Here is a 23970-nt window from a genome sequence, read left to right as displayed (position 1 = left end):
TAGATCCCTCACAGGGGAGGGATCCATTGGAGGACAGCGTGCCCAGCAGGGAAGGGCAAGTCAGGACAGCACTACAATATGAACAGCAAGGAGAAGTGTAGAAACTCAGGGAGATGGAAAGCAGCAGAGGGCCTGTGTGCTGTGTGTGTCTTTGTGTGGGGTGTGAGGAAAAGCAGGACATGCTCAAACACTGCACAGTGCCACAGTGCCTTCATAGCGCACACAATCTTTTCCGGAAGAAGGGGACAATGGTGCCGGCAGCTTGCTGAGAGACTGCAAACAGTCTCTCTCGCTAGCTTCAGTCTCCCTCCTGCAGCAAGTGCAAAGCTGGTCATTAAAAAGTGGAAACAAAGTAAAATGCACAGGCTGAAGGACACACACCCAACTGAACAGTCCCGGTTTCCAGAACTCTGACAGATGTAACAACAGCAGATGTCTAAGAATGAGAAGGGGAAGAAATGAATCTAAGGGGAAGAAATGAATCTAAGTGTCTATAAGAAGCACACACCCAACGGCAAGATGGAAGCCAGGAATGAAGCGGTACAGCTTTGAACCTGGCATCCAGACTCGATGTGAAGGGCTGTGGACGTAAGTCACAGGCACTGTAGTCTAATGTTTTCCTCACAGGGATGCAGGTGAGAAGTAACAAAGGTTCTCTGTGCACTTTATACAAACAACAGTAACCAACAGGACAAAAACGAGTTCAGTGGCAGAGTACCTGATGAGCATGCATGTGCAAGGGGACACATGTGCAATGCGCTAATAATCCAGGCCTCTTCTAGGGAAAAAAAGTTACAAATATGCAAAAGAGAAGACAAAAATGGACTGTGCAGATCTGGATTAAATTAGAATCAGCATGAACTTATGGTTGTGTTTTTGTGTACAAATACAGTTGAGAAATTAGATATGTTTAAAAGTGTTACTATACTTTACCTCTGTTCACTGAGATATGGCTTAGAGATCCAACATCAACAAGCACACCCAGAGCTCACATAAACGCTACTTCTAAGTACTGCCAGTAAAAGCCATCAGAACTCCTTCGAGATGTGGATGATTCCAAGGTGAGGGCAGGAAAACAAGATTGGACTGCAGCATCTTGTGAGGTCAAGAATCTAAGGCCATGCTCAACAAATAAACTAATAAACACAAACACACAGATGCGCTCGCTCTCTCTCTCTCTCTCTCTCTCTCTCTCTCTCTCTCTCTCCTCCTCTCCCTTCCCCTCTCCCTCCTTTCCCCCCCATAAAGGCCAACAAACAGCACAAGTCTTGTACCACAATGCTAACTGTTGGACACAATCACCCTGCAGGCTCAAGTTAGTCCCCAACAGTATCATGGGAAACAAGGAATTCATGTTATAGGAATTCACATTTATAACAAGGTTATAAAGTATCTTCCTCAGATACTAATTTCAAAAGAGAAAATGAGAACTGCACTGAGGAGTGAGCTGTAGTACACCCCTCGATCAGACATGGGCATCACCATCTTCTGCGGCGAGATGTCACACCTAACTCTCAGCAGGGCTCTCCACCTTCCACTATGGCTTAATCTTTGGAATAATGGGTCTTCCCTCCACCTTTCCCTGTGTGGTGCAAGGTGAGGCAGAAAGGGGTAAAGTGGGGTAAAGGTTCAGGAACTCACGCATACCAAAGCACACTTGAGACAGTGTTCCACTCCTAAATCTACCTCCTGAAGAGCTGCACTGACCCAGCACTTAGCCTAAATACTCAAACACACTTCACAGTCAGGCCCACATCCCTGGAGCCTTCTTCAGACTTCCCAGCTCTGTCTCTCTCTCCCCTTCCAGCTTCCTGCAACCACTCCTACCACGGTGTCTCACTTTCCCACTGTAAGGATCACAGGACACACCATGCTTCCTCTGGTTTCTCTTCCTCCCAATCTATCATGGACTCTACAAACAGAATAAACTATCTACACCCACTAGCAAAGACAGCTGATCTAGCTATGTCTCTGGAAGGGCATTCACACAACACACACAGCACACACAAACACAGATGTATAAGAGGAAATGCTCAGTGCATCAAACTTTATAAAGCAAAAACTATGAAATAAAATGCTCACCGACAGAAGAAAAATACAACTACAGACCAGTAACACTTCTAAGTACCAGGAAGGATGATGAGGTTCAGTGATGTAATATTAAACACTAGCTGTTTAGGACACACAGCGATTCCTAATATACTAAGTATCTTCTATGGATAATACAGTAAAGCACATGGAATGATTAATTCACAACCCAAGTAATATTTCCTAAGGGATATGAGGAAGCAGATTGGATGGGGCAGGGACGGCAATGTTCCACTCTTCGCTGCAGCAACCTGTCTGTTATGGTTACTCTTCCGTCTCAGCCATTCTGGGCAGACATTCTTTCACAGGCATTAATTCTCATCAACTGGCTTCACTCTTAAGTCCCACAAAACAGTGAAAGCCCTCTTAAACTGATCCCAGAGACAGTGAAGGAGTCAGGCCTTTCCTAAAGAACCTCGGTGCTTCACTTAGAGTGTTTATACCTGTTCTGATGAATCACAAATAAGTTAAACCATGAGTTCTCATCTTCCTTGGGTCTCAGCATTGTTACTTTTTTATTGACAAACATCCGATAGAGCCTTTCATCTGGAATGGACCCTGTGGAGGAACACAATACTATTTTAAAATTGTTTCCCTACTGTGTATTTAAAAGGTTGAATAGGTTTTACTTCTAAATTGTGTATTTCTCAAAGGACTCCATTTTTCTGTTCAGATATATATCGAAATTCTGGAACCACACGAATAAATGGATCTACCAACAAATGCTCCAGGCTCATGCACAACAGCACTCAGTTGCAGCCAAAGAACACTATCCACTTTGGGAATCAGGATAGTATGTAAAGATTTCTATGCTTACATCCCACCAGAATGTCTAATAACATCATCTCTCATCCCTTCACATGATATGCCATATAACATGCACAGAAATGAACACTAAAGGGGATGAGAGTTTCTAAAGTGTATTTTAAGGTATACTACTATTATAGATACTGAGTTTGTACTTTTTTAATAATTCAATGATTTTAAAGAATTCTTCCTATACTCAGAGGCTTGCCTTGGTCTAGTAGAAGACACCAAGAAAACAAGTAACAAGACAGTAATAAATTGTCATCATCATGTTAGAAGGAAAGGCCAAGACACATCACAGAGAGTAACTGTGGAGCTGGGGAGGGTTTGAACAAGGCTTCTACTCCACACGTTGACTACAGAAGAAAAGCTAGTCACTGGATGCAGAGATAGCCGAGCATATGGAGTAAACAGTGAGGTGGACACAGGACAGGCAAGCCAGCACACAGGCCCACAGTGCTGTAGGAAAAGCCGCCTGCTAAGGAACCCCCAGTGCTAGTAAGACCTGGAGACATGGCGGAGGGAAACCTACAGTGGTAGCAGCTTCCTGGGACCGAGCACATGGGCACAGCAGGCTGTCAGTGCAAGTGGAACAGGGACCCCACTTCTGCCCAACAGTCCCAGGTGTAAGAACTATGGGGGACACAAGGCTCCAGATGTGCATCACTGAAGGGAGAAGGTGGAGGTGGGGCTCCAGAAGAGTCTGAGGGTGCTGAGAACTTGCTGATAACAACGCATATGCTTCAGGTTTAGGATGGAGCAGACGCCAGTTAAAGAGGACAGAACAGGATGAGTAACTCAGGAGGAAAATGGACCAGTGAAAAGGGTGCCCCAGATAATAGCCAAGACACAATTCAAATGTAAGAGCAGCCATTTTCCAGGAGACACAACACCCAATACTGCAGACACTAAAACTGCCAGTGGCCTTTTAAAAATGTCTATCCCCTTCATGTTCTATCTCAGATTCAGACATAAAGCACAACAAATGGGCTTTACACATTATTTCTAGCCTCAAAAATACTTGAGATATAAAATATACAGAATTTTTAAAATGTGTTTATGAGGCTGGAGAGATGGCTCAGATTAAGAGCACTGGCTGCACTTCCAGAGGTCCTGAATTCAATTCCCAGCAACCACATGGTGGTTCACAACCATCTATAATGAGATCAGATGCCCTCTTCTAGCCTGCAGGCATACATAGAGGCAGAACTCTGTATAAATAATAAATAAATATTAAAAAAGTATTTAATTTTCCTTCATGTATAATAAAGCCTAGCAAAAAGGCTTTCCTACAGAACACTAAAGAAATGGGAAACAGAAGCGCCAGGAGCGGTGGTGCACACCTGTAATCCCAGCACTCTGGAGGCAGAGGCAGGCGGATCTGAATTCAGCCTGGTCCACATAGCAAGTTCTAGGACAACTAGAGCTACATAGTGAGGGCCCGCTTTGAAGAAACCAAAAACCAAACAAATGAAAAAGAAAGGAAAGAAGGAAGGGGAGGAGGGAGGGAAAACAATGAAATTGACAAAGAGTGTGTGTGTGTGTGTGTGTGTGTGTGTGTGTGTGTGTATGTATGTGTATGTGAGTGTATGTATGTGTGTATGTATGTGTGTGTATGTGTGAATGTGTGTGTGTATGTGTGTGTATGTGTCCATGTGTGTGTGTGTGTATGTGAGTGTGTGTATGTGTGTGTGTATATGTGTGTGTGTGTGTGTGTGTGTGAGAGAGAGAGAGTGTGAGCTTGCACGTGAGATGTGCAGGTGGAGACCAGGGGTCAAGCTTGAGTGTCATTCTTCAGGCATCACCCACCTTATCTTGAAGTCAGAACCTCCAAACTGGTCTATGGTATCCTGATTTGGCTATGCTGGCTGCCCAGTGAGCCCTAAGGATCCCCCCCCCCCTCACTTCCCCAGTGCTGGGATTATAAGCACATAACAGCACACCCAGACTGCTTTAATAATAAGATGTCAGCTGGAGAACAGGTGCACAAAGTGAGCCACTAATGTACCAGATATATAAAATCTTCTCCCAGTCACACTGAAACAAGTAAGACAGCAAAATTAATTTTAAAGTATATAATCTGTAACAATGGATATAAATAAAGTATATAATCTGTAATAATCTCTTATGTCCAGAGTGTCACAACTCACAGCAGCCAGATTTCATCTGACAAACTAAAATGACCAGTGTCACTGTACTAAACAGGATGTTTGACCTCTCATACATTTCTATGACACCAAAATGCAGTTCTGCTAAGTAGTGTGCATTTCTATCATCCAGCTTTGTAAATGTGACTCTAAAGAAAAGGTCCAAAACAATAAATAGAAAGAAACTAAGCAATGCTGCTGGGTTGTTTGTTGTTGTTTTTTTTTTTTTTTGGGGGGGGGGCACCCAGCTCCCAAATAAATCACACATGGAGACTTAGTCTTAATTATGAATGCCTGGCCTTAGCTTGGCTTAGTTGCTAGCCAGCTTTCCTTAAATTATCCCATCTACCTTTTGCCTCTGGGCTTTCCTTGTTCTCTTACTTCTATAAATCTTACTCTTACTGTGTAGCTGGATGACTGGGTAGTTGGCCCCTGGAGTCCTCCTCCTTCTCTGGCTACTTCTTCCTCTCACTCCTCCATTTCTTTTCTTCCTCTCTTCCTTCTATATATTCTCTCTGCCTCCCAGCCCCACCTACCTTTCTCTTCTGCCTTGTTATTGGCCATTCAGTTCCTTATTAGACCAGTTAGGTGTTTTAGACAGGCAAAGTAACACAGCATCACCGAGTTAAACAAATGCAACATAAACAAAAATAACACACCTTAAAATAATATTCTACAACAAAGCAAAGTTTCATTTGCTTGTTTTTTCTACCAAAACTGCCATTAAATATGAATAGCTATCAGTCCTTAGAAATAGTAAAATCATTTTTACCAGAGCATTCCACCAACTTTTAGTTATCAATAAGGAATAATCAAATTTGTCTGATTTTTTCCTCCTTTGGAAGTTCCTTGGGTCCAAACTATCTCTAAAACTGTATTTGCCAACCATTCACACATTACTGACTGAAATGGACAATGGAATGAACACCATCTGACCTAAGCCAGTCAGTCACCTACCTAAGCCATACAGAGCGAGTTTTGTGCTTCCTTTCTGCAGCAGAATTGGACTAATGTCAATCTTCTCCACAGACATAGATCGTCCAAAGTGATTCACAAACCCAGCACAGCTTAAAATATCCAGGGCACAGAGGGCATCTGCCTGTTTGGAAGTTCCAAAGAGCATGAGTGTGTCCACAGAATGGACGGTCTGGGTGAGAATCATACCACCTGTCTACAATGGATTGTTGGGGTTTTCTTGGGGGGCAGGGGGCGGAGCATATATAACCCTAGACTAAACTAATGACTTAGAGTGGCAGAGAAGACACAAAGCTACTTTGTATTAAGACTGCCAGTCTTTCATATCAAACGGAATAAAATAACTAAATCTAGATTTAAAATACCAAAGAAAAAGATCTTTTTTTACAGTGAGAATCCAGGAGCTCAAGTATGCCGAGGAGCTCTAGGTAGGCACTCCTACTGCCAGCGACTCAGTTAGCAAACTCCAAAGGAACCAAAGCAAGGCCCCAGCAGGCCCTGTAGCAGAGGCTGCAATTCCAGCTACTACAGGCTGAGGCAGGATCACAAGCTCAAGGACAGCCTGGGTAACTTAATGAGATCATGTCTCAAAATAAAGAGAAAAAGAGGGCTGAGGATGGTAGTTGTCGCCTGGCATGCATCCGGCCCTAGTTTCCACCCTTAGTATTGCAAGGAGAAAAACACCTCGGCTCTCTCATACAATTCTTACTCCATATTAAAAAACAAACAAACCAACAAAGAAATACAAAAACATCATTAATGATAATAAATTAATTTGACTTCATGGCTCAATTTGACTGCAAACTATTAGAAAAGGAGGGGGGATGCTTTGTACTAATTCAATGTCATTCTTAAGATTCCAATGGAATTTGTAATTACCCCTGTGGGATCATCATGGTTGCCATGGATACTAAACACTGGAATGGAAATGTTGAGATTGCCATCCTGGTAGTTCACCCATGGAAACCTTCAAAGAAAACAAAGAGGGAGAGTTTCTGTAAGGGATAAAAGCAGTTTCCCCAAAACTTTCCTTCCAAGCACTAATGTACTAGGCAACTACAAAGCCTTATCTGCAGACAATCCTGGCCCAGTGCTGGAAATAAACAGTTAAATTATAAAGTATATGAATGTCTAAGAATAGACAACTGGTAACTGGGAAGTTAATAGGCTTCTCCTTATAGCTCGGAGGAGGGGAAAAACAATCTGTGCTCACACAGTGGTGCTGCTGCTGGCCTTTTGGAATCCAAAACACCAAAATTTGTAGCCTCTCACCAGCTCCACTGCCTCTACTTTGCAAAGTAGTCCCTGTCCATTCCTTTCCCCAGCCATCAGGCGCCTCTTCTCTGTGACAGTAGGGTGAGCAATTTCTATTATATCTTTAGAAAATTTTACCTATATAGGTATAAAAAAGTACACTTTTCCTTCTTACATATATTAGTACAATATGGCTTTCTGTCCCTGCTTAACCTACTATGAACTCTTTCCAGAGATCCTGGACACAAAGAGCTCCCCTCAGCTTTCTGTCAGCTGCATGTACTCCAGTGTAAGGCTTTCTGTCCAGAGCATAAGCAGGTCCCCACCATTTAGACTATTTCTGGTCTTGTTTTCCAAGTGATGCCACAGTGAATGTGTACCAGAGATCATTCCTCCCAACCTCAGCAGCATGGTTATTATCAACCCTTTCAATCTACACCAGAGGTTCTGAACTCTGCCACAAGCTCTAATTAGCTAAGGATCTTTTAAGAAATACCATTGCCCATGCCATACTCCAAGAGACTCTCCAGTTGTCATGGAGACTGGACATGAGCACCTCAGAGCGCTAGGTAACTGTACTGTGCATTGAGAACCGTCTGCCTATACCAGTGTCCATGAGAAAACACTTCAGTTGACTCATCTGCTGCCTTACAAATGAGACAGCGCCTCTTGACAGACATTAGTGCTATTTCCATTTCTGTTTTACTATGTACACTCTTTGCTTACGTTTTAGAAACTAATGGACTTTGTAAACAACAGAAAGACATATTCACTGGAAATTCAGCCTTAATTTGTGCTGAGCTGCAAGTACTCTTCCTTAGTGAACTATGACTTTTAAGTTTGCTCTGGGATTCTTTTGTCAAAAATATATTTATTTTTAAGAAGACAAACGTATAAATCTTTTTTTCTAGCTCCTGGGTTTTGTACATGACCTTTCAAATAAATTCAAACCACGAATAGTTTGTATTATGAAAGAATGGGTAGCTGATTAGTGGGGAGTTAACAGGCCTCTATAAGATTTAACATCTTTGTACGAGTTACTCTCTACAGCAAGGAAAGAGATGCTTTTCTAAGTCCTCTACCTACAGACTTTCTTTAATACTTAATAATTTCTTATACAGCTTGCATTGAATAATAGGTATTTCCCCCGAGGTGTGAGCTAGCACCTTCATCAAAGACTAACTGCCTGTGACATGAAGCTCTTTCTGGAGTTCCTAGGCTCTCCCATCTCTCTGCCAGTTCATGAATCACATTTTTAATCACTTATAATCTGATCAGGCTACTTAATCTTTCCTTATTTCAGAATCTTCCTTCTATGTTCGTCCATTTTTCCCACATGACATGAGGAAACTGGAACAGGAAATTAACCAAAATGCAATGGAAAGAGATGACGTGAAATTAAGTGTTCCCATCAAAAAAGAGTAAAAGATAAAAGCATTCAGGAAAAACAATGGCAGACTATTGTCTGAAAAAGAATTTCCTGAAATTAAGACAGGTCTGCGAGCACACACTTTGAATCCCAGCACCTGGGAAGCAGAGGAAGTCAGATCTCTGTGAGTTCATGTCCAGCCTGGTTTACATAGTGAGATCCAGGCCAGCCAAAAGTACATAGTGAGACCCTGTTCCTCCCACTCCCCCACTTTCGCCCCCCCAAAAGGAATGAATTTCCTGAAATTGCTAAAAAAGAATTCTTAAATTAAAATGCAGGAGGAAGGGCTGAGGAACACAGCTCAGTAGTGAACTGAGCCTCGCATGTGAGGTCCTGAATCAACTTTCAGCACCACTTTATGAAAAATGAAAAGTGAAATGTATAATGAAACCCAAACAGGTAAATAGAGTCCAACCCACAGCTAAAGGCTGAAGATGATAAAGAATGCCTCAGTCACCCGCATGCTCTCTTCAGGTCCAAGAATATTCTAAGCAGTTTTCTCGATAACTCAATCTCCATAACTGGCACAGCATTTAAGTGAATGACTGAGTCATGTGACCATTAAATGACAGAGCCAGGGTCTAAACTCACATCATCCAGAATCAATGCTCTTTTGGGAGTTGGGGAGATAAGCCAGACAGTTCTTGAAGTTGATGTATACCCACATGCCTATTGGCCTCAAACTCTCAATCTTCCTGCCTCTGCCTCCAAAATAATAAGATTACAGGCATGCATAACCACATCCAGGGAATCCATGTTTGTAACCATCACTTCACTGTCTTTCCAGCAATTGAGCTGACAACAGATTCAACAGTAATTAAAAAAAACAAAACGAAGAGCTCATCACTCACATATGCCTAAAGAAAATGACTTCACAGAGAAGGTAGGTGTGCACAATAGTGCACACCTGTGATCACAGCCAGCAGGAACACTGAGGCAAGAAGACTGTGAGTTTGAGGCCAATAGGGATATGCAGAAAGATGCTAGGGAAAATAAGGGGGCTAAGGAAGGAGCTCAGTGACGGTAGTTGAACACGTATTCTCCCTCCAGAGGCGGACTTTAATCCTCTTCCACTGAGTATGGACTGGACTTAGGGACTCACTTCTAACCAAGAGCAATGGAGAGAAAAATGGCTTTGCACTGGACAAACCTGAAGACCTTGGCCTAACGACCAAGGTCAATGACATCACTGACCAGGCAGAAGTCATGAACATCCTAACACAAGGCTATCAGAAGAGCCCTTTGCTTCAGTGATAGTCTTCCCTCCAAGCCCACAATCCCTGTCTAGAAGAAACAAGAGACAAAAGCAAATGAGAGGTAGTCTACAAACACTAACTAGTCAGTACCAGGGTCATCAAAGACAAGGAAAGAAAGGACCTGACACCATGCATGACTAAGAACACATTTCACTAAAATACAATGTGGTGTCCTCACAACACTGAAAAGGTAAACGATGGCTTGGGGTGGGGACAGAGCTCAAATACTGGTAGAATATTTGCTTAATAGACACAAGGCCCTGGCTTCCCTCCCAACAGGCAGGTTGGAAAAAGAAACCTTTACTATGTAAGGCTCTAGATCCAAACCATATCTGGCAGCAGAAACAACAAACTATAAGTACATCCAAAAGGAAATGACTGTGGAAAGCCTAAGCCTTTTACTAGGCCTAAAAATGCTCAGTAGCTAGCGTAAATAAGAAACTTGCACAAATTATGTCAAAAGATAAAAAAAAAATACCACTGGGCAGTGGTGGTGCACGTCTTTGATCCCAGCACTTAGGAGGCAGAGGCAGGCAGATCTCTGTGAGTTCAAGGCCATCCTGGTCTATATAGAGAGTTCCAGAACACCCAGGGATATACAGAGAAACCTTGTCTAGAAGAGAGAGAGAGAGAGAGAGAGAGAGAGAGAGACACCAAGTTTTAAAATAGAAAAAACAAAACCAAACAAACAAAACCCAGAAAATACCAAAGACGATGAAAAATCTAAGAATAAACTTCGGCCCAACAGTAGTTGAGAAATACAAATTAATGGAATGATATACAGAAAATTCAAAGAACTGAATTTACTCTGGAAACTGCCTAGAATGGAGGGAACAGAGCTAGTAGGTAATGCGCTGTGTGCATCACCATAACACAACTAGAATCACCCAGGAAGAGTCTCAGCAAAGGGTGGTCTACTGGCCTGTGAACATGTCTGTGGGAAATGTTTGTGTACAGTAATTGATAAGGGAAGCCGCAGCCCACTGTGAGCAGCACCATTCCTTAAGTTTAGACCTGGACTGTATGAGACTAGAGAAAGCTAGCTGAGCAGTAAGCACACATGTATTCATTCTCTCTCTGCTCTTGACTGTGGATGCAACCAGCTGCTTGAAGTTCCTACCTTGGCTTTCCCAAAATGATGGACTGTAACCTGGAATTGTAAGTCAAATAAACCCTTTTCTCTTAAAGTTGCTTTGTCGGTATTTTGTCACAGCAATAAGAAACAAAACACATACATGTATATTATACAGAAATCAGACCCAAGGGAACCTTCCCTCAAATGTAAGTGTACTTACCTACTAAAACCAAAGTTGACTGACTGGTCACTGATGATCTCAAACTGCACGGGACGATCACCCATACAGTACTTCCTAAGCAACTCCAAGCAGCTGTGCAGGGTTTTCCTCGAGGGCTTGTTTTCATGGAAAAGATCACCACCTAACAAAATAAAATCCACCTAATCAACAGAAAACAGTGTTAAAACTGGTAAGTTCAAGGTAAAAATTGTTTAAAGTACAGAAGAGATAGATTTCACAGCCTGATGTGATCACTTAAGCCTTCTACTTTAAGTGACCAGCCTTAGCAACAGAGTGACATGAGATTACTGGTTCAATTTTAAAAGAGAAGAGGGGCAGCCCAGTGGTGTAGTTGGCCTGCCACAGATGACATCCACAGTAGGCCCTAGGTTCAGTCACAGCACAAAAGAATGGAGCTAGACAGAAAGGAACAAAGATTGCTAGTTTTTAACTATTCAGAAGATAAGGAAACAGATCTCTATGGCTGCACTAGTCATGGAAACTTTAATATATCAGCTTCAGGTTCATAGAAAGACTCTCAAAAAATGGGTGGAAAGAAACTGAGGAACACATCCAACATCAACTGCTGACCTCTACATGCACACATGAACATATGCACTCATATACCAAATATGCAATGCACTCTGGCACACACAGACACACACACACACACACACACACAAAGAGCTTTAAAATATCTAGGAATGCCAGGCAGTGGTGGCACATGCCTTTGATCCCAGTACTCAGGAGGCAGAGGCAGGCAGAACTTTGAGTTCAAGGCCAGCCTGGTCTATATAAGGAATTCTAAGACATCCAGAGCTACATACAGAAACCCTGTCTTAAGGGTGGGGGGATCAAGAACAAAGGAATAAAATGAGAATAGCTGGATGACAAGGGTCCATATACAAGAGAACTTAAAAGTTAAGAATTTAGATTTCAAAAATAAATAGTAAATACACTTTAAAAAAAATCCACTGCAATCTCCAACTCTATCCTGGTGTCACGTCAGAATTCAACACCTTATCACATGACAGGTTCTCCTTCAGTTAGGTGGTTTTTAGCAATGCCACCATCATCCGCCCAGGTTCAACAGACTTGACTCATTTTCAATCCTGAGAGTGAATATATGTACATCTCTTTGTAACTTCTCTCATATTTACTTTCTCTTTTCTACCCCAATACCACCAGGTTTTTTCGGGGGGGAGGGTTGTTTGTTTGTTTGTTTGTTTTTTTAGTTAGTTTTTTGTTTTGTTTTTTTGACCAAGCTTTGACCTTTATTATTTAAAGAAAGCTGCATTTTGTTTTGCTTTCTGACTCTGTACTTGTGCCTTCAACACTTACACAACTATTTTCTGCTCCTCAATAAGGAAGCCCGCTTGATCCTGTCACAGACACACTTGGCACACATGGGCCCACTGTAGGCCCTGCTGACATGCTTCTTTGTCTTAGACAACCTCATAAGGACTTTGGATCTCATAGCACAAACCCCTCGAAGACTGCCTGGACATATAACACATGAGGATTTAGGTGCTTTCCCAACCTTCTTGGTATAAAGGTAAACAATCCTGTTGCCAGGGGTTCAAGACAGCCTAGTTTTGTAAGAAGCTATACTGCAGAAAAGCCTATGAAAAATAACACCAGTTTCTAAAAGCATTAAAATGCTCTCCAATATCTGCTGCAATACCAGGCCATGAGAAGACATTCCACTGCACAGGGCACAAACTGAGTCTAATGTTTGTAGCTCTCCTCATTAATACAGCTCAAATACTCAGTTCCAGTCTTTCAGCATTTTTTTTTTTAAAATACATGGTCTCGTTCATGTAGTTTAAGCTGGCCTCAAAGTCACTTCCTGTCTTCACCCCCTCCGTGTTGGGATTAAGGTGTGCTGGGGATCAAACCCAGGGTCTTGTGCATGATACAAAAGCACTCTACCAACTGAGCTACATTCTCAGGCCCACACATGAGCCCAATCAGTCATCTAACATACTCTGTGTTGTCTTATACCTGTGCCTTCATTTCTGCTTCACACTGAATGTCCTTTCTGTGTCACCCAGCAATAAAGACTGCATCTCCTTCAACACATGTTAAATGTCACCTCCTCAACTAAGCTCATGTGACTAGTCTCATCTAAACACCAATCTCCTCTACCTCTGAAGTCCCAGGAAATGGTGCTTCTACTGGCCTTTCCACAAATAACCCTGTACTTGAATGTTTGGTTTTTTTTTTTTTTTTTTTTGTCTCCGGTTGGCTATATGTTCTTTGTAAACTAACAGCCATCTTTTTAATTTCGGGTAGAAATCGCAACAGGTTAGTGTATCATTAAACACCTTATGTTTCTAAATTTGAAGGCTATTTGTCAAGGCAGTTTCTGCTCCAATTATGAACACAAAGTACTCAAAATTTTAACTGGGCTTTTAGTACATTGATATTTAGCCAGGGAATGTGACTGTGGGAGACTGCGCAATTAACTCTAACCTAATGGACAGAGCCTGTTACCCAAGGAAGTACCGTAGAGTGCACACAATGTAACCCCAGCTCACTTCATTTTCCAGGGCAAGTCGTAAAATCTCATCAAGGGTCACAAATGTATCATTTCCTCTCACTGCATCTTTCTCCATAAATCCAAGATGAATATCAGTAGCAACCAGGATTTTAAATGTGTCTTCATCGTCACTGTATACAAAACAAAATTCAATGCAATTCATTAAAAGGATATTCAAGCAAATGGAGACCTAAACATAAAATAAATAATAGCAATTGTAAAGCAAAATCATTTTTCTAGCCTCAAACTTGGCATGAAAGTTTGCAGTACTCAAGAAAGAGATCTTTAACATCACAGTTTTCCATTTCAAATTCAATACAGAACAGATGTGAGTGACAATTGTAAGTGTTCCCTGTCTGCTCTGAAAATTCATAGCCTTATTATAACCAGTTTTATACACTCTCAGATCTGTTCCCCACTTTACTACACAAAAACCCAAAGGCTCTGCTCCCTCATTATCTGACTCACACTTTTCTGGGAAAGTCATTTAAAAGTCTTCCTCTCGGTTTAAGAGTAGATTTTATACTAAAATACGAGTTGCTTACATCCCAAACCCAGAAAACATCTGCCTGACTCTGCTAGCTACACAGTTTTTCAATAATTTTGCCAAGTAACAAAAGAGTTGCTTCAATCCAAGCACAACATAAAGGTTGTTTTCGTGTGAACCAGTAGCTTAGCCGCTACGACCCTCACTTAACCATTATAACGCTCACTAACCAGCGCTACGTCTAGTTCTTGAAGATACTTGCATAGCTAAGATCTCATCGCAGTCCCCACAGGGAAAGGCAGGCATGGTCACTATCTCTGAAAAAGGAAAAGGCCAGACGCAGAGATAACTCATTCACCACACAACTAGTAGCAGAAACAAGACTAAAGGGCATAAAAATGTCAGGCTATCTTCACTGAGCTATCATGAATTCAAAATACAACTCCGTAACTCAGAAGCTTCAACAGTTGTGAGCATGAGTCCTGGCTGTTCCACAATCTTCTCAACTCAGTTACACCCTTCCTGAGTATACACATTTTCACATAAATTCTCTCAAGTACTCTAGTTAGACAAATGAAAAACAAAACAAGGCAAGCCCAGAGAATTGCTGATCTTCCTAACAACACAGAGCCAGTTTTGACCAAGAACTTGAAACCAGAGTGGAAGATCCCATACATGTGCAAGACCCTCCCCCGCAACTTAACTTCTATAGTTCTTTTATTCATTTCCATTTCGTTCAAATTAATTCCAACTTACTCAGTACTACAGCAACTTGCTCTAAAAGACTATTTATAGACTCAACAATTTAAAAAAGCATGAGTTCTCCTTCACGGCCATGTAATAAACTACTGCAACACACTCCTCTAACAGCTCCATATTATCTTTTTGATAATAAGCCCACAATATGCTCTTTTAAGCACACCAGGCATGTTTTTGATGCTACTCTGTTCATTATCAAGTTCTGTGCTGTTTTTGTTAAAGTGCCAAGTTTTCTCTTAAGGTCATCACAATTAATACGTCAGGCTTACAGTGGATCTGTGGGACTCATTTGTATGGTAGAGCTCCTCTGAGGCCAGGCTCCTCTCCAAGTACCCTGGGGTCCTGTGTTCAGTCAGGTATGTCAGAAAAGCCACCCGATTCTAAATTCTAAAAATAAATATTAAAATACACGTTTTATAAAGGTTGCATGTATTTCACTAACATGAGTTCAGCTGGGGGATAAACTTCTTAAATAAGCACTGGCAATTTTGAGAAAGACTAGTTTTCATCTCTATAATTGTTTCATGACCTAAGAATAAGAGAAAGTCACATCCTCCCCCAGGCGAGGCCCTAATTGCCTTATCATGACTACTCTCCTGTTTTCCTCATGAGATTGATGTGTAGTAAATCCCTGGACGGAGAGGTTCAAACGTCACTTTACGTGCATAAATTTAAGCTGCAATTACGCGGGGCTTTGGAGGAGAGGCCACCACATACACTTAATACTAACAGGGCTTTTATGAGGCAGCCCACTTTTAAAGCTAAAATAAATAGCCAAACACGTGGTCTGCGCGGAGCAGCTCTCAGAGCCAGGTGACAGCTGGAAGTGGTCACTGCGAAGGCGGCGCTGCCACCACAGACGACCCTCCACCCGCCGGACTCCGGGCCGGAACGCAGAGCCCGCACCCTTCCCGGTCCACCCGGCCCACCCGGCCCTTCTTCCTCAACGGCCCCACGCACTCGGGGCTTCCGCCGTGAGCCCCCACGCAAAAACTGGAACGAGGCCTAAGTTACCCCAGTCCGGACTCGTCAGAGCCCACCAGCGAGACCACAGGTCATCTCCAGCACGGAAAAAAGCGCAGGAGTCACCCGGACAAGAACACTGCAACCAGAAAGCTGAATTAGGCGCGGGAGAGCCGCGTCCGTGCTTCTCGCGAGATCCATTGATGACGTCGGCGGCACAGGTCTTCCTTCGTCTTTCATTGGCTCCAGAATGGCTCCTCCCCCTTAAGGAGCCAATCATCGGCAGCAAAGGGGCGAACCCGGAAGCGATGTTCTCTGCGAGGTTCTCTCTGTGGAAGGTGAGGCGGGTGTCCGGAGCGGTGGGGCGGGCAACCGTGGGTGGCGGGCCACGTCGTAGGTAGCACCGAGGCAGCCTCTTAGATTTGGGATTCGGAAGCCCTCCCCTCTAGACGAAAGGCCTTTTTCTTCCCTGCTTCCCCTGACGATCGCCCCAGAATCCCCGCCTCACCACATTTGCCTTGCTTGCTTTGTGTGCTGAGAACCTTGAAGAGAGTGCAGTAAAAATAATGTGGAACTTTGAACTAGATCAGACCCCAGAAGGTCCTGATGTACCGCAACTTGTCTTAAACTGTCAGAATCTCAGCGCAGTCCTCTGAAATGGGGCGTGGGGCTCCATCTCACTGAGATGAGAATCGGAACAGTTCGTATCTCTCTCAAAATGTATTCCTTCATAATAGTATGCATCTGGAGATACATCTGGGTTTTATTTTTAAATTAAATATACCAAAATGATTATATGTAGCTTACATCTGAAACGGTAAAGTCAGAATCAGTATGAGTTTTCATAAGGAAAGCTGTGGGAAGGGGGCTGAAATCTGTGCTGTTATATTTTGGTAATGACAGGTTAAGCGTTTAATGAAGTGACCTGACATATAGTAACTTATTAGAAAATAGTTTAAGATGAAAGGACATGAAAACTGCAAGAAAATAGTTCTGATAGCTCTTTTAAAACATGGTCAAGACCTTATAAACTCCTTAGTGGAATTTAACATTTTACAATACAGTTATAGGCCCTAAGAAGACAGAGTCATGATTTTGGTGTTCTTGTCACTAGTAATGAAGCTTACTAGGACAACAGAATGTTAAACACATTAAATTAAGTAAAACAAAATCATGAGGAGTATGTATAACTGACTAGTTCCTCTTAGAGGCCATTCAAAGCAAAATTAAATGATAGGTCTTAAGTTCAGTGATACAAATAGTTCTTAATGCAAGTTCCATACAAGTGGCACAGAAATCTAAGTTGAAGGTGGTGTATCCTTAAAACGTTAATGGCAAAAGAGTATAAGACATAGCACCCAAGAGAACAAACATTAAAGAAACCTTATTGGCTCAAGAGAGTGAAAGCGGCAACATTTGAAAATAGCAAATAGAGTTAAGAGGCTGATAAAGTGTAACGTAACTTCTCATTTTCTTTCATTGAAGTTTATATTCTGGGTACCTCTTTAAGCTGATGTCAATTTCTGAATTAATGTGGCAGGCTAGCAGAGTAATCATCTCTGCCCACAGGAACACTTACATCTTTTAGGACTGGATGAATTATGACTCTCCTGTGTACTCACTGTACCTGGACTCCATCCATCTTAACATACCTAAATTAAGTCAATTAAGTCAAAATAAGATAGTTGTAGCCCTTAGTAAAAGAAAACATTTTTAAAAAAAATAAGGACTGTAAATGATCATAAATAACAGAACCCTCTGAGGTCCAGTATTTAGTAAATCTAATGGGTATTATGAGAAAGCACCAGAGTTTATGACAGTGTTTGTCCTGTCTGCAAGGTTGGTATCCGTGTTGATGATACCCGGTTACCAATGTCTAACACTTATGTTTGTGTTTTCAGATTGGAAGGAGTCAAACAATGCGGACATAATTTGTCTCAAGAAAGACTGCCGGAGTGCTTGAAATGCTTTTTATTTAGAATAGTACAAAAATGGAAAAAGAAAAAGGAAGGGATGGTGAAATACCAGACCCAGAAAACTCTTTGGGCTTTTCTGAACAGTTTAATCAGCTTGAATTGTTGGAAACCCATGGACACCTGATTCCCACTGGTACTCAGAGTCTCTGGGTAGGCGATTCTGATGAAGATGAGGAGCAAGAGGAAAAACATGAAGAGTGGTATCAATTGCAAGAGAAAAAGATGGAAAAAGATCCAAGCAAATTGCTTCTTTGGGCTGCTGAAAAAAATCGGGTAAAAAAAAAAAAAAAAAGAAAAAGAAAAAAGAAAAGAAACCATTACAGAGCTGGAAAAGCATTTGGTTTGGTGTCCAAAGACCTGCCTCTGAACCTCTATCTTTATCTTTGGGCATATTCCACCATTTCTGACCCTTTTAATTTCTTGTCTTTAAAAATGACAGCTTAATATTTGTCTCATGTGGGTGTGTATAAAAGTGCACACTACATTATAAACTGTTTAGGTGTTGAGAGGTTTGGGGGTAATTATAAACCACCCTCTGATTAAATCATTAGGATCACTCTGTAGGTAAGTATCACTAAGGACAGGTAAGGTAGAAGTTAACTTAGAGGACTACACCATCAAGTGTCTAACTGCACTTATAAGTCCTCACAAAGCCCTACAAGGAAGGCAAGGCATGTTTGCCCAGAGTCATCCAAAAACTACCCAAATCAGTTCTTCCCACTTGACCATTTGTACTTCATTTTACTAAGTTCTCCCATGTCTGTGCTGGTAAACTAAAAACTGAAAGGGTTTTACACTTTACAATAGCTTTTCGATCCCAGAGCACAATGTATTCTGCCAGAGGTCCATAGAACAAACAAACCTAAGCTTGATGCTCAGCAACATGACATGTCTGTGAGTTTGTCTGTAGGAGTTGAGCTCTTTAGTCACTGGGCTGCTGAAGCATCACTTTATTCTACCATTAAAGGAGGTTTCATTTTTATTTTTTGGTTCACGTACTATGTATATTGATATAATCTGTTATAGGAAAGTTAAATTTGCTTCACAGGTGAAATATACAGTTAAACTGTTCATCTAGGGCCAAAGCACTGGGTAATAAACACTTATTAGAGTAGGATTAATGTATGGTGTGATATTCAGAGAATCATTCTTGAGATGCACCTGAGTGTAATGAGCTGTAACTTGTTCATCATTAGTTACCTTCTTCCTCCCCTAAAAGAGAATCTTAAAATCTAAAGCCACTGGATGATGTAATTATCTTTATTGATTGTTTTGCTTTGAGTTGGACTTTTTAAAGTTCTCTTTTTTTCCTTAGCTTGCTACAGTGCAGAGACTACTTTCTGAGAAGGCCACTGAAGTGAACACTAGGGATGAAGATGAGTATACCCCTCTTCACCGAGCAGCCTACAGTGGACACTTAGATATTGTTCGTGAACTAGTGGCTCAGGGGGCAGATGTTCATGCAGTGACTGTGGATGGCTGGACACCACTGCACAGTGCTTGTAAGTGGAATAACACCAGGGTGGCCTCTTTCTTACTTCAGCACGATGCAGACATCAATGCCCAAACAAAAGGCCTCTTGACCCCTTTGCATCTTGCTGCTGGGAACAGAGACAGCAGGGACACCCTGGAACTCCTCCTGATGAATCGCTACATCAAACCAGGGCTGAAGAACAACTCACAAGAAACTGCTTCGGATATCGCCAGGAGGACAGGCATCTATCACTACCTCTTCGACATCGTGGAAGGCTGCACAAACTCTTCACCTCCCTCTTAAGGGCTCTAGTGATTTTCGTAAGCTCCAAAGTACCAGTGCCTCCTACGTATGAGATGTAAAATACCCCATATACAGAGAGCAGATGGCTCACTACAGACATTTTGTTGTGTGCATCACAGTTTTCTTTCAGGTGACCTGCCCAATCTTGATGTCAGATGTATTTGAGAGGTTTTAGATGCATCTGTGGTGAATGATGCAGAGCTTATGATTTTTATCAGAGGTAACTTTAGCTGGACATGAGTAATACAGAAGCTAAGGATATTTTTTTGGTGCTGATCCAAGAGAAAAGTATTTTTAAATATCCCATGCCCTGGGTCTTTGTTCAATGTTTAGCATACTGACTTGTATTTTTATAAGCTAAGATGACTCCAGATTTTCATCTTCCACTGGTGCGGCTCCGCTGTCTTCTCTGCATCTCCAGCTGCTTTCATTCTAAACAGGAAACACTAACAAATTAGTGACTTACACCTTTGGAAGTTTCAAAAAATAGTGGAAAATGTTTTGTAAGATGTAGGCCATGTGGAGGAAAGCAGTTAGGGAGATGTCTAATCCTTGAATGTTGTACACTGCCTCCCCCACCACATTCCTCATAATCCTGTGGACAGTCCTACCTCACCCTGGTCGACCCATGTGATCCTTATTGTTATGACCAGTCAGTGTCTCCACTTAGACATGCACAAAACTGTACCTTGGTCCAGGAGATTAAAACTGCCCTCCGAGGGTTCACCTGTCTCTCTTCCTGCTGGGTTGGGCACTCCTTACCTAGACTCATGAGTTCCAGGAAATGTCCACCACTACCCCCACAGCCCTCATTTTCTACAAGCCATGACAAAAGGACAAGGACTTGGAACAGTGAGGAGTGATTATTACAGAGGACAGAACGACAAGAGGCTCAGGCTTTCTTAGAAAAACAGGCAGTATGGATAGTGACACGTGTATAGAAATAGAGTATGAGCTCTGACACTACAGGAGGCGTGAATTCTTTTTTAACTTGCATATAACTTCACGGGATCTGTGGCACATTTGTTCAAACTACATTAACTTTTTTCCTCCTGGTGCCTGCAACATAGTTTGTGATGGACTCCCTAGCCCCTCTATTCCCAAAGGGTCTTCTCACTTGAGTCCTAGGGAAAGGCCACTGGGGCTTATCCTCATTGTCAACTCAGACTCACCTAGGAGATGCACCTCTAGCATTTCTGAAAGGGAGTTTCTAGAAAGATTTAACTGAATCGAGAATACATACCCAGATGTGGATGGCACCATCACATGGGCTCAAGTCCCAGATTAAATAAAAAGGAGAAAGCAAGCTAAGAACCAGTGTTTGTCTCTGCCTCCTCGCCGGGTACAGTGTGACCAGCTACCTCACACACACTGCCATGCCCTCCTCGCCGGGTACAGTGTGACCAGCTACCTCACACACACTGCCATGCCCTCCTCACCACGATGACTGCCTCTTAGACCGTATGATACATTTTTCCTTAAGGTGGGTTTTGTTTTGTTTTGTTTTTTAAGTGTTTGGTCATAGCAAGACAAAAAGGAACACACTAAAATAGTTGTCCTTTCTAATGTCGTTTTTAAAAGTTGACCTCATTTTGTCTTTTGGGCTAACCCGTATAACTCTGTCAACTTAGATTAAATAATGATTGTTTAATCAAATATCTGTGGTGCTGAAGAGTTGAATCAGTGTTAAGAGCACTGGTTCCTCTTTCAGAGAATCCAGATTCAATTTCCAACACCCACATGGAGATTCAACTATCTATAACTCCAGTTCCAGGGAATTCAAAACCTTATTCTGGTTTCTGAGGGCATTGCATGTACCATGTGGTGCACAGACATGCAGACAAAACACCCACACATATAATTATCTTTAAGTATATGCAACAATTTATCAGAACAGTATTAGATTATCTCTTGAAAGCTGATAATGAATTGGATTACATGACAGTCTCAGAAATCAGGATAACTTCAAAAGATCTGGGGCTTGAATGTGCCTCTGTTCCTAAGTATCTCTGATACAAGGGCTTTGGAAGGAAGTGGAAGACAGCTTTCTTTTAAGTCTGTAAGAAAGAAAAAGTCTGCACGCATCTTAGTAGACTACTAAGCAAGGCTGCTAGTGACCTGACAGTCCAGGAGCTTTCGGCTCTAGCACCATTTGGAAATGGGCTGTATGCCTGCCTTTATCTTACCTCACTGTGTAAACACAGAGTCAAAGAAGCCTCTGTTTAAAATGTTTCATTTTGGCCTTGGAAGACAGAGTTCTGTGTAACGCAAACTGGCTGTCTATCCAAGGATGATGACCTGGTCCTACCCCCACACTTTCCTTATTCCTAACAGGGAGCTGATCTGACTACTCTTTACAGAAAGCGATGGGCATATAAAAGTCCATTTTCCAGAAGTCCATTCTGCTTGTTTGCATCCTTCGATTTTCTTTCAACATTTGGAGACTCCTGTCCACAAAAGGCCCTCACTTTGGGTTCTGTTACATACCTGTACTTTCCAGTTTATACAGGCTAAATAGCTCAGTTTATAAGCAAAGTTTTCTATACTCTTGGGGAATTATTCCAAAGAAGTTTAAAGTCTTAAGTAAGTAAGGGCTTAATCTTGATTAATGTAAATGTTTAAGGAAGAATCAACTTTTGTTGTTGTTCAGTGGAAAGAATTCATAGGCCCAGAGTAAAACTAGTTGGTGTTGCCTTATCAAGTCTGACACAGTTCCAGAGAGCCTTCCAGCCCACAGCCTATCACAGTGATGTGATGTGTGGAATCCTTACACTAGAGATCTGAGGGCATTATTTCTAGTTGATGGTATCCCATTACCATGCTAAAGATAGGACCAAAAGAAGTCTAGAGGCTGCCTGAGACATAGCTCTTTTACCAAACCAAGTCTCCAGAGTGACTCCATCACACATGCACACAAGGATGGATGATTGATAGACTGACAGGGAGATTACAGCTTATCTTCATCCTACCTGAAGTGGCTCTAGGATCTAAGGAGCTGGCTGTTCTGTAATACAACCCCCAACTCATTCACAGTGCCTTTTTCTCTAATAAGGGTGTGGTCTAATCCTGTGGGGTTTCTAGATGTTCATGTAAGACAGAATGCGTTCTTTAAATCAACTTGCAATCTGTTAAGTTCAGAAGAAAGAAATGATCAAATGTAGACATTGGTGATTTTAATTCCTGGAAACTTACCTTTAAAAATCTCAAATTTTTACTTCTGAGAGCCTAAGTAGGACATCACCTCATAAGTAGCTTTAAGGGGGTTTTCCTCGCAGCCACAGTAAGTGACAGCCAAAGTAAGTGACATTAATTTTTAAGACAACATATATGTAAACCAATACATCTAAAATGCTCATTTCAACATGAGATGCATATTTAAAGTAAGTGATGTTAATTTTTAAGACAACATATATGTAAACCAATACATCTAAAATGCTCATTTCAACATGAGATGCATATTTAAAAACTGAGAACTGGAGAGATGGTTCAGTCGATTAGGGGTTTGCCACCAACCCTGAGAACCTAAGTTGGATTCCTAGGGCAAATATGGTGGCAGGAGAAAACTGACTCCCAGAAGCTGTCTTCTCCTGCACACATGCACATAGCAGGTGCACACATAAATGAATGAATAAATACATATAAGTGTTATTTTTAAATTGATACATTTTGCTTTTCGTAGTACATTTTCAAAGTATAGTGTGTTTGTTTTATTGCACATCATGATTCACACTAGCCACATTTCAAGTTCCCATCAGCCACACTAGGGTACTGGCTACTGCATGGAACAGACAGGTTTAGGTGCCCAGCATAATCCCTAGAGCAAATATTTACATTATGATTCATAACGTAGCAAAGTTGCAATTATGAAGTAGTAGCACAATAATGTTATAGTTGGACTCACCACACCATGAGGAGCTGTATTAAAGGGTTGCAGCATTAGGAAGGTGGAGCACCATTGCTCTGGAGGCTTTGCCAGCTGTAAATGGACAAACCTAAGATTAAGCCCTGTTTGACACTTATGTGTGACTTCAGACAAATAAGTCCAGGTCTTTCCTTACCTTGTTGAGATACTGTGAGGAATACATGCAAAATACAGTGCTTATTCATTGCATCAGCGCTGCTGTTGCCGGTGTTTCAGGAAGACACGCCTTCCCAGCCTAGGCATCTGCATCTCTAAAGACTGCTCTTCTTTCTCGTGCTATGTTTTTCTCTCAC

General features: G+C 41.9%; 2 protein-coding genes across 6 annotated transcripts in view; one reads left to right on the top strand and one right to left on the bottom strand.

Annotated features, from left to right (window-relative positions):
- Positions 1–16205, bottom strand: part of Mre11 (MRE11 homolog, double strand break repair nuclease) — a 54327-nt gene extending 38122 nt beyond the window's left edge. For 2 of the 4 annotated variants that reach the window (XR_004945430.1, XM_036192691.1), the window contains exons 1-7: positions 16054–16205; positions 15309–15426; positions 13792–13924; positions 11252–11412; positions 6897–6984; positions 6000–6141; positions 2532–2646 (exon numbers count right to left, since the gene is read on the bottom strand). Coding sequence is in view for 3 of the 4 variants with exons in the window: in XM_036192691.1 (XP_036048584.1) it covers positions 2532–2646; positions 6000–6141; positions 6897–6984; positions 11252–11412; positions 13792–13924; positions 15309–15328 (659 nt within the window). In the remaining variant the exon portion in view is untranslated. Of the gene's footprint in view, positions 1–2531; positions 2647–5999; positions 6142–6896; positions 6985–11251; positions 11413–13791; positions 13925–15308; positions 15427–15999 lie in introns of those variants that run through there. The other 2 variants (XM_036192692.1, XM_036192693.1) reach the window with 2 other exon arrangements.
- Positions 16206–16291: 86 nt separating this feature from the next.
- On the top strand, positions 16292–21059 carry Ankrd49 (ankyrin repeat domain 49). 2 transcript variants are annotated; one of them, XM_036192969.1, is made up of 3 exons: positions 16292–16340; positions 17904–18251; positions 19294–21059. In XM_036192969.1, the coding sequence occupies exons 2-3, from the start codon at positions 17994–17996 to the stop codon at positions 19753–19755; spliced, it is 720 nt and encodes a 239-aa protein (XP_036048862.1). In that variant the 5' UTR covers positions 16292–16340; positions 17904–17993; the 3' UTR covers positions 19756–21059. The 2 variants fall into 2 exon arrangements, with proteins under 2 accessions (XP_036048862.1, XP_036048863.1); XM_036192970.1 differs by lacking the exon at positions 16292–16340 and adding an exon at positions 16389–16702.
- Positions 21060–23970: the final 2911 nt, after the last annotated feature.

The sequence above is a fragment of the Onychomys torridus genome, chromosome 7 (assembly GCF_903995425.1).
Source record: "Onychomys torridus chromosome 7, mOncTor1.1, whole genome shotgun sequence".
In the NCBI taxonomy this organism is placed as follows: Eukaryota; Metazoa; Chordata; class Mammalia; order Rodentia; family Cricetidae; genus Onychomys; species Onychomys torridus.
This window is presented reverse-complemented; position numbering and strand designations above follow the sequence as displayed.

What these genes read in the sequence shown, in the direction of transcription:
- Ankrd49 (XM_036192969.1), top strand. Translation starts at nt 17,994, where the DNA reads ATGGAAAAAGAAAAAGGAAGGGATGGTGAAATACCAGACCCAGAAAAC. An exon ending in GGGCTGCTGAAAAAAATCGG is followed by an intron (nt 18,252 to 19,293) that starts GTAAAAAAAAAA and finishes TTTTTTCCTTAG; the next exon opens with CTTGCTACAGTGCAGAGACT.